At 45.2% G+C, this 17291-nt stretch overlaps 1 protein-coding gene across 1 annotated transcript in view; it reads left to right on the top strand.

The window, feature by feature from the left end:
* Nucleotides 1-17291, top strand: part of LOC115399360 (deleted in malignant brain tumors 1 protein-like) — a 74493-nt gene that overhangs the window by 9356 nt on the left and 47846 nt on the right. The window contains exon 3 of the mRNA XM_030106683.1: nucleotides 13659-13663. Within this exon, the coding sequence (XP_029962543.1) occupies nucleotides 13659-13663 (5 nt within the window). The remainder of the gene's footprint in view (nucleotides 1-13658; nucleotides 13664-17291) is intronic.

Raw genomic sequence — 17291 nt, 5'->3', positions numbered from 1 at the left:
ACCTAAAGTCTTGACTTTAGAAAAACAAACTGTCCAGCTGCCAAGAGGCTGCCGTAAAAATGAAAAATGGCAGACTGGCGAACAGAAAAAGGATACATGTCTTTTCTACGCCTGTGTCTACTAGCATACTATAACTAACAGAGACATGCATTATATGAACAATAGTAAATAACATAATATAATAAGCATGATGTAAAGAATATTATAAAATTATTCTACATTTCCCCCCTGTGAGACTAACAAGTCTCATACTACACCACTACAACTAATCAACAACTTATTCATAGCAAACATAAGCATTTGTCTGTAAGCGTATAACGGCAGTATTTGACTGCGGCACATCTTGCACCTTTTCAAAAAGGTTATGTAGTTTCAGCACACACGTATGAATATACTAAATCATCTACATAAAATGATTAATAACATGATACACATTCCCATAAATGATCAATACTAAGATTATATGACTAACTTCATACAGAGATTATAATACTAACGTTTAACCATCCTCTATCAATCAATCTCCTGAGTGAACTTTCCCAACAGAGGGATACAAGCAGCAGTACACTACTCAGCGAAGCTTGGGGTATTATTGGGTGCAGCGGGAACCGCTTCCTGCTGCCAGCGGAAATGCTGAAGAGCAAATCATCTTTTGCGAGTGGCGAGTATTGATGCACACAGTTACGTGGTGTATCTTCCAACACCTGACCATCTTTCATCATCTCTCGTACATCATTCAAAGGCATGGTGGCAAGGTCCTTCCAAGTATAAACACAAACTTTCAGAAACCAGGATCCTACACGAGCATTAGTGTCGCTGTCGCTGACGTCGCTGCCGTCGCTGCCGTCAGATGATATTGGGTCATAGGTTGGGGAGAGAGGTGTCTCCCTGGCTTCTCAGGGGTTCGGGGACCCGTGTGTATTGTCGGCGATCCTTGCTCCTGCGATGGAGCACATCCCTGCATCGTCATAAAGGGAGGGGAGGTGAGGAGAGGGTCTCAGGAACTGGTGACATAGGTTGGGAGGGCATGCTGGTAGTAGGTCCTCGGAGGCTGATAGCGGCATGGAGGTGGAGCCCAGTACACGCCGGTGGACTCTCGTGGACGAAGTCTGCTGGGTTCTGGTTGTAGATCCCCAATCGTCAGTTGCCATGGGGCAGGCTCCAGCTGGAAGACACTGTCCGACGTCCTCTCCCCTGTTTGGTCTCGAGTCATCGATGGTATGTTGTCCAACAGGAGTGCATTCCCGTCAATACTGCTCTCCACCATGATTTTCCCTATAAAGACAAATAACCCATTAAGCATTCTTCTATGGTATCCACCATAGGCACATTGTTACCTTTTTCATTTTTTTTTCCATAAACATTTTCTTCTTTGTTTCCCATACTACCCCTATCTGGAGTTCTCCAGAAGTAGCTAGCACTCCACCTACTGTGGGGTGAGGTAGCATAGCAACTTTATGGTCGCAACAACCTATTGGTTGTATTAAACTTTCTCATAACCTATATCTTAATGGTCCTTCACCTGACTCTAAATCTCCAGAGCCTACTTGTTTCTAACTTAGTTGAATCCTCACTGAATCACTCCTTTGCCTACTTGGTAACAAACCTCTACTCCTAGTTTCTTTGCTGCTTTGTTTGGAGATCAGTCTTTAAGATCTTATTTCTGTCTCGCTGCGCCTAATCTGCAGGGGAGGCGTCATCTTTTCCCTTCCTGTGGCTGCCTCTTCCCTGCGTGGAGGCATTACCTTCCCCTTCCAGCTCAGGTGGTGTCTGCTGATGCTTTGAGGGCGGTCTGTCAGCCCTGCAGCAGCAGTTTCAATAGAAACAAACAGTCTTACCCTCGATGTCCTGTGCAGTGCAACTTGCTCAGGACAACTTTGAATGGACCTCCTCGTCTCAGTTGGTTCCATTCCCTCTGAAACCTTTTATGTATACCCCCTCTCCAGATCGCACTCATTCTAGAGATGGTGTGATTTCAGCCTTTCCATCTTCTTTAGCCCCTTTTACCTGTTGAAAAATCACCTTACAAATACAGGACAATTGTTGAACATAACTTCTCCAGCTGTTCACAAGATAGACCTTCATAAAGTCCCTTCAAAAAAGGTATAGGCATGGGTCTCCCTATACATATTTCATGCAGTGTCAGATGGGTTAGTCTGTTAGTTTAGTTAGTTTGACAACACTTAGCAAAACATTCTTAGACATCTTAGTTTGTTCTCTCTGTTCGCTATGAACTTAATTCCCTTAGATTTCAAAATTCCATTTGCTCATTCAACTGTTCCCTGCAACTGTTGGTTATATACATCCAAACTTCTGCTGGATCCCAAGTATTTCATAATACGTTTTATTACCTCCACCACAAAGTGGGATCCATTGTCTGAACTACATGTGTCAAGAAACTAAACCTTGGGAAAATCTCTCTACACAAAACTTTGCTACAGATCCACTGTCTGGTGCTCAGGTTGGTACTGCTTCCACCCATCTGCTGAAACGACATATTACCACAAGAATATATCGCATGTATCCAATTCTTTGAGTCATATCTACAAAATCTATCATCAGATGACGAAATGGACCGTCTGGTGGAGGAATATGCGCAATAGGTGCCGAAAAAGATTTCCTTGTATTATACTGAGCACATACTTCACATTCATGCAGCACTCGATCGACTGTGGGTGCCAGAAATGGTGACCACCAAACATCTCTTAAGCGTCTTAACACTTCCCCCCTTGCGCAATGGTCCTGACCATGCGCATTCCTAATAGCACAACGTAGCAGAGACAGTGGCAAGACAAAATGTCCAGTACAACTCCTCCACAAACCCCGCTGCGGCCCATCCAGGGTGTTCATGGCCGCACCCCGTTTAAGCCACACCGTTTTTTCCTGTGGGACTGCCTTTTCCTGTGCTGCTATAAGAGAAGACAGAGTAGTCAAGGGTTCACAATCAGCTGCAAACAGTATGGGGCACATACTTACCCCAGCTGCCTTTTTTCCTCTTCATCAGCTAACTGATTACCTTTAGCTATTAAGTTGTTTGGCTTTTGATGGGCAGGGCATTCAATCACTGTAACTGCCATTGAAAGTAACATTACTTGTAAGAGTTTGGCAATTTCATCTGCATGGGTGTCCTAAAAGCCTTTATTTCTGCCAATTGGGCAGAGCGTAGTTTTCTCAATTTAGTACTTTATAATTCCCAAAAAGGTGCCATCTGGCTTTAGTTCAATTATGGCAAAACCCACATGGTTGTCCATGGCATCCTTAAAACAAGATCCATCCATAATTAAAGTCACATCAGCTGTTATTGGTTGGTTATATAAATCATCACATTCCCACATAAAGTTGTCTGTTTCTTGTTTACAGTCATATTGGATACCCTCATCAGGAGTTACCATTTTAGTGGCAGCATTCACCGCGGCGCACCGCTGGATTGTGAGCTCAGGAGCATCAAGAATAACTTCATTCCCTAGAACTGGTGTCGACTGCAGGTCCTTTTTCACGTTTAATTGGTCTGCAGCTTTTTCAGTGCACGTAATGGAGTGTTTTTTTCTTTCTTTTCTTTTTCCAGCATAGTCAGTTATCCATGGATGGTTATATCCAGTCATCTCCAGAAAGGAAAGCATTTGTCCTACTGTTTGTGGCTGCGGAGCTCGAGTTACCACCTCTATCTGATGGAACTATGTTCCTCTTTCCTGTGTCATCTACATACTGCATTACTCTGCTTGCAACATCTATATGCTGTAAGTCTTAGGCGAGTATTCTATTTAATACTGATGGACTTTCTACATAACCTTGTGGAAGTCTGGTATACGTATATTGTTGCTTCCTATATGTAAAAGCTAAAAGATACTGTGACTCCTTATCTATCGGCACACTGAAAAATGCAGAACAAAGGTCTATTACCGTATACCATTTAGTATCTGGTGGAACATTTGATAACAACGTATGTGGATCAGGGACGACAGTAGTCTCAGCATCGACAATGGCATTGACAGCTCTTAAATCATGAACCAACCTATCATCTGTAGAATTGTTTTTTTTTTCTTGATTGGAAGATTAGTGTGTTATATTAACTTTTTGTTTTAACTAGCACTCCCATTTCTACTAATCCTATTCATGGTTGGTTCAATGCCTTTGATTGCATGTTGCTTCAATGGGTACCAATTTCTGTATGGCAGTCAATGGGTTTTACTGATTTGACCCTGTCCCCATCAGCCTTATGTCTTGACCATACTTCCAGTGACACTTGTTGGAGAATTAGCTCTTCGTCTTCTTCGAGAGTTGACTGAAGTTCTCCATCTGTCAGATCCAGTAGATCAGGGTTGTTGGTTTTTTTCCCCATCTGGTTGTTGGCACATCATAGTGCTTGATTCTTCCATTTTCTTGTTGGAGAAATCCACATACCCCATCTGGTATGCACATTAAGTTGGCTTGTAGTTGGCATAAAATTGTTGGCTCCATCTATCTTGAAAGATCATGGGGTTTTTATGCCATCGGTGTTCAGTCAGGTCTACAGCGTCAGGCATAGCTGTAGAGGCCTATACAAGATCCACAGATCCTCCTGCAGCCACTGCAAATGAACTCATTGCAGCGTGGTTGGAATGTCATCTGTCTCCACTGTCTGCAGAGTCTCTTCTTCTCCAGCAGGCGTCTCTCCTCTGCCTGGCAGCTGGCTGTGTAGCCCCCCTTCTTATCCCTCTTCTTGGAATTTGATAGGTGGGTGGAGCCATTAGGAGCTGTGGGCCTGGTGGGTGTCAGCTGTCTCCGCCCCCTGTCCAGCCAAATCCATTGCAGCATTCTTTGCTCTTGATTTACTGTCACAACTTGCTTGCTCTATTCTCCAAGTTCCATTGCTGTCCATTTGTTTGTCAGTTCTTTACTCAGATCTTCTTCTCTTCTGTTGCTGAAATCTTCATCTTCATAATGCTTGATCTTTGATGCCATTTCATCACAACATTTCTCATCAAAGACTCCTAGTGGCCATTTTGCCCCTTTGGGAGTTCAGTTGTTCTATTTTCTTATACATTTTAGAATTTCTTTTTCAAATTTTGGGTGCTGTCATATTAGTACCTGTTCCTCCCGTTGTCTCTTGATCCATTTTAAATCCCTTGACTCTTTCCACACAGCTTCTGTATCTGTGGGGATAGTTTATATTAGTACAATACATTATTTATTTATTTATTTTTTTAGAACTGCTGTTCTCAATACTAGTTCTCTAATTTAATCATTAGGAATGCTGCGGTTCTTGGTTTTGTACCAAACCCTTCTGTACGCCATACATAGATCAATTCACCTATAAACTACAGTCTGTCGTTGCTTAATTAATTAATTTCTTACAACTGGCCACCTACTTGCAGAACAGATCTCTATGTCTGTCTGCCTGCATAAATAAGCACTCTGCTAAGGAAATCCCCACCCTGCGAGTAGCTGTCCAATCACTGGCTCTCTCACACCCCCCTCCTGCCTATGTGTGAAATCTGAGCCAGAGGAGCAAGAGGAGCGCTCACCTACAGATTGCAAATAACCCGTTTCAGAAAGCCATGGTGAGTGGAGGAGTGGAGGAGAACGAGAAGGAAAAGTTTGTCGAGGCATTTTTAATTTTAAATCTGTGTATTTTCTTATGTAGTTACATTCAACTTCAAAAAAAAAAGAAAATACATTTTAAAGTCTTTTCTCTTTTTTTTTTCAGGATGCAAAAATACATACTGAAATAAAACCGTAAGCTCAAACTGAGATACGAACCGATCCGTGGAAAACCTGTTACCCTTTCATGGAATGACTGATATCCAACCATGGATTTTACTGTCACTCCGTGCCGTAATAGATTACTTAGCAGCAAAGTGGCCCCCCTTGATGGTGCTTCACTTCAGCTGCACTGATAACGCGTCCAGCCCAACTGCATTCCAGCAGCTCCTGATCCCCGTGTTCAGAGCACGTCTGGGAATTCCCCAGCACTTGTTAGAATAACACATCTGGTCAAATGCCACAGTTTTCTGAATGATTTCCTGCCGATTTTGCCACAATTCAACTTCAGTTTTCGTTTTTATGTCTACATTGTATCCAATAATAAGTTATTTCATGCATCTCAATATCTCTCCTAAGTTCTCAGGAGAGTAATAAATACTCCTTATCACTGCTGCCTCTACTCACTAGCAGTCACTCCCCCAGGTTGACTCTATTCTCAGCGTACTCTTTCACGCAGCCCTGTACTATACGATTTTAAATTCGATCCATTATTTTCTGCCATCATCCCAAATAGAATTTCCTATCTATAATTATCCATACCCGTCTCATAAAAAACTTTAACGTCACAAAAGCTGCAGCATTTAAATAAAATACTCTTTAATCGTCTCGTTTCAAGGCAAACCTGCTCTAACTTTTCCACCTTCTCAATTTAGTCAGTCTTTCTTTTCTGTCTATTTACACTATTTATATCCATCCATCCATCCATCCATTTTCTACCGCTTATCCGGGGCCGGGTCGCGGGGGCAGCAGTCTCAGCAGGGATGCCCAGACTTCCCTGTCCCCAGACACTTCCTCCAGCTCCTCTGGGAGGATCCCGAGGCGTTCCCAGGCCAGCCGAGAGACATAGTCTCTCCAGCGTGTCCTGGGTCTTCCCCGGGGTCTCCTCCCAGTGGGACATGCCCGGAACACCTCCCTAGGGAGGCGTCCAGGAGGCATCCTAAACAGATGTCCGAGCCACCTCAGCTGGTTCCTCTCGATGTGGAGGAGTAGCGGCTCTACTCCGAGCTCCTCCCTGGTGACTGAGCTCCTCACCCTATCTCTAAGGGAGCGCCCAGCCACCCTACGGAGGAAGCTCATTTCGGCCGCTTGTATCCGGGATCTTGTCCTTTCGGTCATGACCCAAAGCTCATGACCATAGGTGAGGGTGGGAACGTAGATTGACCGGTAAATCGAGAGCTTCGCCTTTCGGCTCAGCTCCTTCTTCACCACGACGGACCGATACAACGACCGCATCACTGCAGCCGCTGCACCGATCCGCCTGTCAATCTCACGCTCCATCCGTCCCCCACTCGTGAACAAGACCCCAAGATACTTGAACTCCTCCACTTGGGCTAGGGTCTCTCCACCAACCTGGAGGGGGCAAGCCACCTTCCTCCGGTCGAGGACCATGGCCTCGGATTTGGAGGTGCTAATCCTCATCCCTGCCGCTTCACACTCGGCTGCGAACCGCCCCAGTGCATGCTGTAGGTCCGGGTTCGATGAAGCCAACAGGACAACATCATCTGCAAAAAGCAGAGATGAAATCCTGTGGTTCCCGAACCGGAACCCCTCCGGCCCCTGGCTGCACCTAGAAATTCTGTCCATGAAGATTATGAACAGAACCGGTGACAAAGGGCAGCCCTGCCGGAGTCCAACATGCACCGGGAACAGGTCCGACTTACTGCCGGCAATGCGGACCAGACTCCTACTCCGGTCATACAAAGACCGGACGGCCCTTAACAAGGGGCCCCGGACTCCGTATTCCCGGAGCACCCCCCACAAGACACCACGAGGGACACGGTCGAATGCCTTCTCCAAATCCACAAAACACATGTGGACTGGTTGGGCAAACTCCCACGAACCCTCGAGCACCCTATGGAGGGTATAGAGCTGGTCCACTGTTCCACGGCCAGGACGAAAACCGCATTGTTCCTCCTGGATCCGAGGTTCGACTATCGGTCGGATCCTCCTCTCCAGTACCCTGGAATAGACTTTCCCGGGGAGGCTGAGGAGTGTAATCCCCCTATAGTTGGAGCACACCCTCCGGTCCCCCTTTTTAAACAGGGGGACCACCACCCCGGTCTGCCAATCCAGAGGCACCGTCCCCGACAGCCACGCGATGTTGCAGAGACGTGTCAACCAAGACAGTCCCTGCACATCCAGAGACTTAAGGTACTCAGGCCGAATCTCGTCCACCCCCGGTGCCTTGCCACCGAGGAGCTTGCCAACCACCTCAGTGACTTCAGATTGGGTGATGGACGAGTCCACCTCTGAGACCTCAGCCTCTGCTTCCTCCACGGAAGACGTGGCGACGGGATTGAGGAGGTCCTCGAAGTATTCCTTCCACCGTCCAACAATATCCCCAGTTGAGGTCAGCAGCTCCCCACCTCCACTGTAAACAGTGTTGGCGGAGACCTGCTTTCCCCTCCTGAGGCGCCGGACGGTTTGCCAGAATTTCTTCGAGGCCGACCGATAGTCCTCCTCCATGGCCTCCCCGAACTCCTCCCAGACCCGAGTTTTTGCCTCCACAACTGCTCGGGCTGCAGTTCGCTTGGCCTGCCGGTACCCGTCAGCTGCTTCGGGAGTCCCATGAGCCAGCAAGGCTCGATAGGACTCCTTCTTCAGCTTGACGGCAGCCCTTACTTCCGGTGTCCACCACCGGGTTCGGGGGTTGCCGCCACGACAGGCACCGGAGACCTTACGACCACAGCTCCGAGCAGCTGCTTCGACAATGGAGGTGGAGAACATGGTCCACTCGGACTCAATGTCCCCAGCCTCCCTCGGGACATGAGAGAAGCTCTCCCGGAGGTGGGAGTTGAAAGCCATGCTGACAGAGGGTTCCGCCAGACGTTCCCAGCAGACCCTCACAACACGTTGGGTCTGCCAAGTCTGTCCGGTTTCCTCCTCCGCCAGCGAATCCAACTCACCACCAGGTGGTGATCGGTCGACAGCTCTGCCCCTCTCTTCACCCGAGTGTCCAAAACACGCGGCCGGAGGTCAGATGACACGACAACAAAGTCGATCATCGACCTCCGACCTAGGGTGTCCTGGTGCCAAGTGCACTTATGGACACCCCTGTGCTCGAACATGGTGTTCGTTATGGACAAACTGTGACTAGCACAGAAGTCCAATAACAGAACACCACTCGGGTTCAGATCGGGGAGGCCGTGCGATCCAATCACCCCCTTCCAGGTCTCACTGTCGCTGCCCACGTGGGCGTTGAAGTCCCCCAGTAGAACAATGGAGTCCCCAGTCGGAGCACTGTCCAGCACCCCTCCCAGGGACTCCAAGAAGGCCGGGTACTCTGCACTGCTGTTCGGCCCGTAAGCCGAGACAACAGTGAGGCACCTATCCCCGACCCGAAGGCGCAGGGATGCAACCCTCTCGTTCACTGGGGTGAACTCCAACACATGGCGGCTGAGCTGTGGGGCTACAAGCAAACCCACACCAGCCCGCCGCCTCTCACTGCGGGCAACGCCAGAGAAGTGGAGAGTCCAGCCCTTCTCGAGAGGTTGGGTTCCAGAGCCCAGGCTATGTGTGGAGGTGAGCCCGACTATATCTAGCCGGTACCTCTCAACCTCCCTCACAAGCTCGGGCTCCTTCCCCGCCAACGAGGTGACATTCCATGTCCCTAGAGCCAGTCTCTGTGTCCGGGGATCGGGTCGCCGGGCACCCTGCCGTCGGCTGCCACCCAATCCACACTGCACCCGGCCCCTACGGTTCCCTCGGTGGGTGGTGAGCCCACCGGAGGTCAGGCCCACGTCGTCCCTTCGGGCTGAGCCCGGCCGGGCCCCGTGGGCAAAGACCCGGCCACCAGGCGCTCGCTTACGAGCCCCAACCCCAGGCCTGGCTCCAGGGTGGGGCCCCGGCTGCGCCATACCGGGCGACGTAACGACCTTTGTTCTTTTTCTTCTCATAGGGGGTTTTGAACTGCTCTCAGTCTGGCCCGTCACCCAGGACCTGTTTGCCATGGGAGACCCTACTAGGGGGCATAAAGCCCCCCGGCAACATAGCTCCTGGGATCATGCGGGCTCTCAAACTCCCCCACCACGTTAAGGTGGCAGTTCTAGGGGGAGACATTTTGCTAAAATACCCTATGATTACATGCGCATTTTATTTACATATGTACTTTTCTTGGCCAAAGTTTCTGCTCATTTTACCATCTGCTCTCCTTCAAACTCTCACAGTCTCATACGCACAGTCACCCCTTCTCCTTTCCTCACATCTTTCTAACACTCACTTGCTCTTTTTACACACTCTTACTTAGACATAGACACAATTACCTCCTCCGCGTCAGAAGGTTTTTTGTTTTACAACCACCCTTTCAGCCCCAAAATTCGCTTTGACGGTCCAGCTCACAGCTGAGCCGACAAATTGACCTTTGGCGGTAACCGCAGTTGGGACAGATCCGTCCGTGCTTGACCCTCTCCTGGAGTCTCTTGTGTACACTTTCTCTCCTCTCCTGGGAGAAGGCTTACTGGTTTACAACCTACCCTTCAGACCCAGAGTTCACTTTGACAGCCCAGTCTCTCAGCTGAGTCAACAAATTAACCTCTCATAGGTTGGACCGGCCGTCCGTAAGGGACCCTCTCCTGGGGTCTCCTGTTTTATACCCTCTCCCCTCTCGGAAGGATTTATTTATGGCAGAGATTACCCATTCAGCCCTAAGGTTAAATTACATAGAAACAACACACTCGCATCCAGAATAGTATAGAGCGCTATTTGCTTAGAAAACTTCGGCAACCATTTACACATAAAAACTATGAGTAATCGTTACCTTAATTATTTCCAAATAAACCCTCACTTAACTGCAAAATTCTCTTTTAATACAGATCAGTTGGAATTTAAGCTACTTAAATTTCAGACTTATCTAAACTTTTCTTTAATTTAATTGGGTAAATAATGTGTGTTAAACATAGCGTTTTGTATTTAATATTCAAACAAACAAATTTGCATGCATTTTACTCCATGTAAAATTTAGAACCTTATCTTAAGTATTGATTTACAGTTGTTCCTGTCTAACAAACCCTGAGCGGTATCCGCATCTCACTGGCGCCTACTCCTGTCTTAGGAGAATTATCCTCAAGCGGCTCCCACTCTTATACTTATCCGACCCTTCTCTAGCCGCGGTGTCGCTTCCCCCTCAGAAGTTAAGACACATAGCAGCCTGAAGACAGTCCGCGCATGCAAGCGGCCCCTTTTTACCCTTAGCAAGCAGACTCTTTCTGCACCATGGTCGTTACTCTTATGCAATTTGGTCGTTTTTTTGCATTCTGACTCCGAACTCCCCCTCTGAATTTCTTTTAAATCAAATTTTCTTTTTATCTTTAAAAATCACTTTTTAACTTTAACTAGGTTCTTTTGGATTAATTTAATCCGGTTTTAGATTTCACCTGGGCAGAGACCAGACATAAGCACACAAAAAAATTAGACGCAGAATAAACGAATCTGCTTACCTCCAATTGTTGTGGCCACAGTGTGCTGAATCAGTCCTCCTCCACAGATAAAAATCAATCTCCGGTTACTCCTCCTGGCTGGAGCTCGCCAATAATATGTCGTGGAATTTTATTTAAAAAAGTGTCCTAGGCCAGTCAAGATGCAAAAAACCCCACAAACATATATTCCAGAAAAAACGTAAAATCCTCAATTATATCCACTCTTGGTTCTTGAAGTCTTCAATCGTAGTTCTCCTCGAAAAAATCAGGCAGAGTCAGAGTCAGAATGCAAAAGGAGGACTTTATTCCCAAAAAACCCTCCTGGCAGCCAGGTTGACCAAAAGAACTGACGCGCCGATCGCTCACCGCTCCATCTATTTATACTATTTCTTGGGAGTTCGTCAACTCTCCATGGACTCTTCGTCAAGACACAATTGTTCCCCCCTCCCTACAAAGGTCATGGTCCGTGACCCCTTGGGAGGCCCTCTCAGCCTCCATCAAGTCTCCATCAAGTCTCCATCAAGTCTTCCCAAATGCCAGGTGTTGTGCAACAGATCATAGTGTCACATTTCTTGTCCAATGAGCCTCATTTGCACCAGAGGGAGACAGAGAGACAATTGACCTAAAGTCTTGACTTTAGAAAAACAAACTGTCCAGCTGCCAAGAGGCTGCCGTAAAAATGAAAAATGGCAGGCTGGCGAACAGAAAAAGGATACATGTCTTTTCTACGCCTGTGTCTACTAGCCTACTATAACTAACAGAGACATGCATTATATGAACAATAGTAAATAACATAATATAATAAGCATGATGTAAAGAATATTATAAAATTATTCTACAAAAGGCTGCTGGACCGGACGGCATCCCTGGGCCTGTGCTCAGACCATGTGTGGAGCAGCTCACCAGAGGTTTTAGGTACATTTTCAACTTGTCCCTTGCTCAAGGAGCTGTGCCAGCATGTCTCAAATCCACCTCCATTGATCCAGTACCAAAACAATCCAGCCCAATGTCCCTGAATGAGCACTCACACCCGTTGTTATGAAGTGCTTTGAGCAGCTGGTCCTGGCACATCTGAACAACTGTCTCCCACTCACCCTGGAGCCATACCAGTTTGCTTACCGCATCAACAGTAGAGAGGTTGCAGTTTTCACCCACCTTGACAGTAACAACATGAATGCTGTTTGATGATTTCATTTCAGCATTCAACACACTCATCCCCTCCAAGTTAAACACCGAACTTGGAGACTGGGGCATTAACACCTCCCTCTGTCACTGGATAATGGACTTTAGCCCCCACCACCATCACACTCAGTACAGGCGTCTTCACCCACGACTGCAGACCTGTACATGGATCCAACTCCATCATGAACTCAACTCAGCTTTATTTCTATAGCACTTTAAGAGAGACAGTTTTTCGACTTGTTACAGCGATTCTTTCGTCCCAAAGTCCAGCAAAAACAACTAATAATCGCCCTTTGAGGAGGAGGTCCCACCTAGCAGATACCAATAAGCACCCACGGAGATCATTTTGGTTTGTTGAATAAATCTGGAACTTTGAGTTTAAGACATATCTCCGCGAGTGCTTATTGGTATCTGCGAGTCAGGACCTCCTCCTGAAAGGGCGATTATTATTTATTTTTGCTGGACTTTGGGACGAAAGAATTGCCATAACAGGTCCAGTGCTTTTGAATAAACAAGTCGTTGTCCTACAGCCAGCCACCTTTCATTTGTAAATGCAGGCGCTATGCAATGCATCATGCAGGAAACGTGTCCCACACAAAGGGGGAAGTCTGGCGCTCACACCAATGTTCAACTGATGCCTACACAAGTCTCTTTGTGTGATAGTTTGTGTCATTCCGACACAAAACACCATTTCCAGAAGAGAAAACTTTGTTGTGGATGTAAAGTATCATTTTACACGAGAATTGGGGGAGTTGGCACATTTTGTTAGTGTGTGTATTTCATCGTTAGAAAAATGAAAGATATTTCTTACAGTGCATTTGTGGGTTCTGCCTTGCAAAAGTATTCATCATCTTTGAATTCACTGACCTTTTTCTTAAATATCACACTTTAAACATAAAGTTATAAAATTGGCATGTCTTGTGAGGAACCGACATCAAATGGAACACAACTGTGAAGTGAAATGAAATGTATATAATGTTTTACCGTAGGGTTACGTTTATGAGTTTATGAACACCAATAAACCATATGAACAGCTGAACATGTACTACTAGTAATCGTTTGATGATACAGTACCAGTTGCTATTGCTGTTGACGCACACTAGATGGTGGGCAAACAACATTTACAACAAAATACATGTTTTTGCAAATGAAAATGATTGATAAACGAACAATGCTGATCAGAAATGAACAAAGCCGCATAAGCATAATGCAGTACAAGTATTATGTTGTGGCTGTGATGCAATACAACAAGTATTATGTTGTGGTTCCAGATTCGTTCCTGTCCTGGAGCCACAACGAGTGATCGAGTTCGTCATGCAGTTTCAGTCTTCCTAGGTTTCCACTGATTGGGTAAAAATAAATTAATTGTACTGGCTGACCAAACTTCAGGGGTGGAGAACATTACAATAAAATTATAATGCAGGCGACTGGTTTGAAAGCCGCCTGGTCACATGTTCTGGACTGCGGTAAAGCCATCCCTCTGTGAAAAAACTAAGTGCCGCGGTGCGCGCCTATACTAGGCATTACGGTAACTGCGAGAACAAACGCATGTCACTGTATAAAGGACTAATAAACAAAGAAATCCCTCTGATATCCACAAACCATTTCACCTCAGGCTGACAGTAGGCCATCCCAGGATGTCACTCAACAAATTTCAGAGCAATCTGATGTGGCATTTCAAAATAAGAGCCCGTCAAAAATAGCTCTTCTGGGATCATATTTCCACTAATTTCAAAAAAATCATATAAAAAAATCCCTCTGATATCCACAAACCATTTCACCTCAGGCTGACAGTACACCATCCCAGGATGTCACTCAGCTAATCTCAGAGCAATCTGATGTGATATTTCAAAATAAGAGCCCTTCAAAAATAGCTCTTCTGGGATTACACTTACCCTCATTTTGAAAAATTTTGAAAAAAAAAATCCCTGAGATATCCACAAACCATTTCACTTTCAGCTGATGGTAGACCAGCCCACGATGTCACTCGCAAATTTTAAGAACAATCTGATGTGGCATTTCAAAATAAGAGCTCCATAAATAACACAACTTTTGATGTATTGTCAACACAACTTCAATTTTTGACATGTGTCAAGCATAAAACCGATTTTACATTGCAGTACCACATCCTTTGGAGGTCCTTCAGGCACGTCAAGCAGCAGGAGAGATAGGATGGATGGATGGAGTACCACCACAAAATCTTTTGTACTGCAGCGAACACTGAGTGTAAAACATGTAAAACAGTAACTTTATCTTAAACACAAAAGATTACAAAAGTAATCATAAAAACTGTAGCGGAACCATCTGTCACAGGTGTCACATTAGATCTGTATGGCAGAAGAAAAAAAAAATGTATAAAAGGGAAATGGTTCTGTGAACAGTGCACAGAGGGCAACTGCAAAAAGCCAGGACACAGCAATGGAATTGCCTCTTGTGCTCTTCAATTAGGATGCATTGTTGCAGTCACCTGGCAACACTAGGTGGGCTCTTATTTTGAAATGCCACATCAGATTACTAAATTTGTTGAGTGACATCCTGGGAAGGTCTACTGTCAGCCTGAGGTGAAATGGATTGTGGATATCAGAGGGATTTCTTTATCTATTAGTCCTTTACATTTATACTTGTTCCAGTAGCCTATTTGTAACCTTGATTCCACAACAACTGACGCAAACCTTGTTGACCCAGGCGACGTACGAACCGGTATGACTTTTCCATTTACGGTTTAGCTGATGCTGAGGTGTGGACATGTATGTGTTAAGGGCCTTGTCCACGGGCCCAACTGGATTACTATATGCTCTGACTGGGATTCAAACCCCCAACCTCCTGTTCCAAAGACCGTGTCCCTAAACACTAGACTATCCAGCCACATACATACATACACACACATTATACATACATACATACATACATACATACATACATACATACATACATACATACATACATACATACATACATACATACATACATACATACATACATACATACATACATACATACATACCACAAGTGGTATTTGTATCATCCTCAAGTCTAGTTCCTCTTGGCCTGGGAGTTTTGGGGGCTCTGCTTTGTATATTAGCTGTTTCTAGGACTGCACTCTTCTGGATTTATTCCTGATCGTTGGTGACAACATTGTTGAATGTAGTTCCTGAGATCTGCTGAATCGACTTCCGAGTTAGAGAGTCCCTGCCTTGTCAGCAGCTGTTCGTCAGTCTGGATGCTGGATGCCTTAAAACATATTTAGTGTCACAATTCTGCAAAAATTTCATGAATCAAAGCCTCAGCATGTTCTGGGAAATGAACAAACACTTTTCAAATGTTCAAACACTGACAAGTGCACTATTACATGAAACAATGAATATAAATAAAGTCCTTTGTGTTCACACCTGATTCAACAGGGCGGAGTACATTAGATTTTCTCACCAGAAAAAGAAACATACTTATTAGAAATGTTTTACAATCTTGTTTTATCTTCTACAAACATCGCTACATCAATGTTTAACAGTAGCAATGACTCAGACGAGAAAAGTTTGAACTTCACATTTGACATTTCGTAACACTGATGAAGACAAACAGTTGTTTGACTTTGTTTTAATTAATTTATTGCTGCTCTGTCTCCTTGTTATTTTGATGGGGTTTTCAGTTTGCTTAGGTGCTCAGATGATTGCAGGAACTAAACATAATAAAAATATAACAATGATAAAGTAAATGCGACAAACTTGAATTACAGATGGTGTCACAGGCATGCACAAGTAGAGTTTTCAGAGCACAGCCGTTTGCAGGGATGCCAAGTGCACAGAGGCAGTGGCAGTGCCCGACTTCAAGCCCAGGAGAGGCTGCCCCCAAGATAAACAGGATATCTCACAAATTCATCATTATGGTTAATATCAAGAATTTTATTTGACCTGTAACAAAACATTGACTGAACCCTGAAAAAATATATTCCCACACACTGTGTTTTCCTGCTATGCATGTTAACATGTTCAGCCCATCGGATGGAACCCTCATGCAGTAGATTATGTTGGCAACAGATCATTATTTCATATTTATTCTGCTAGTGTGAACTCAATTTTGAGCCAGTGAAGCATTTTTTCACCTCCAGTGGTTAATAATGACTTCAGCACTGCAACAGTGACCAGGCCCAACCTTTGTCACTGTTTATTGAACAAAATAAAAAGATATTGATAATTAAAAAAAAAAAAAAAGATCAATTGCACTCAAGCATTGCACTTTCTTTCCTGCCCTCCTCACTCTTCATCTTTCAAAAGTTGCAGAGATGTTCTTGAGCTGAATATCAGCTCAGTCTGCCTGAGCTGATTTATTTTTAATGTCTGCTTTTCCTAAGTCAGGGATACAAGGAGGTGAAGGAAGGTCCCAGTTGACTTTAGAGGGTGGACTTTGTTCTCTTCAAATAGCTTGCTGGGGCATCACAGATGGAAAGCATTCTGTGACCTCTTCACTGAACCTGTACTATTCTCACAGCCATAGGTGAGGGTTTGATGACTGACCAGTAAAACAAGAGTGTCCAATACCAGTCCTCACCCTGACTTGTTTGTAGTCTGAGCCTTGAAACCACATCAATCTTAAAAACATTTAAAAGTCTGGTATTTTGAGCAAAATACTGCAGATCCTAAAAAAAATGTGTACTCATGGTTTCAGGCCCCAATAAAATGACTAATAAAAGACCACATTCATTCAGCTAGTCACAAAAAGGACGAGCCCATTGAGTGACGTCTTGCTGTGATCATGGTGTACTCTGCTTGATTCAATGAATCTTTGTGGAATCATGATTCAAACAGGTGAAAATTCACAGGCCTAACCACGGGTCTGAAATATCTGTAGCTTTACTTATTCTCTGCAGGCTGCATTTCACAATCTTTTTCACGCAGTGCAATACAAATCCATTACTTGACTTTCAATCCAGAGACACCCAACACTATCACAGTGAAT

The sequence above is a fragment of the Salarias fasciatus genome, chromosome 13 (assembly GCF_902148845.1).
Source record: "Salarias fasciatus chromosome 13, fSalaFa1.1, whole genome shotgun sequence".
In the NCBI taxonomy this organism is placed as follows: Eukaryota; Metazoa; Chordata; class Actinopteri; order Blenniiformes; family Blenniidae; genus Salarias; species Salarias fasciatus.
Note: the sequence above shows the minus strand (reverse complement) of the source record. Positions and strands in the feature narration are given on the sequence as shown.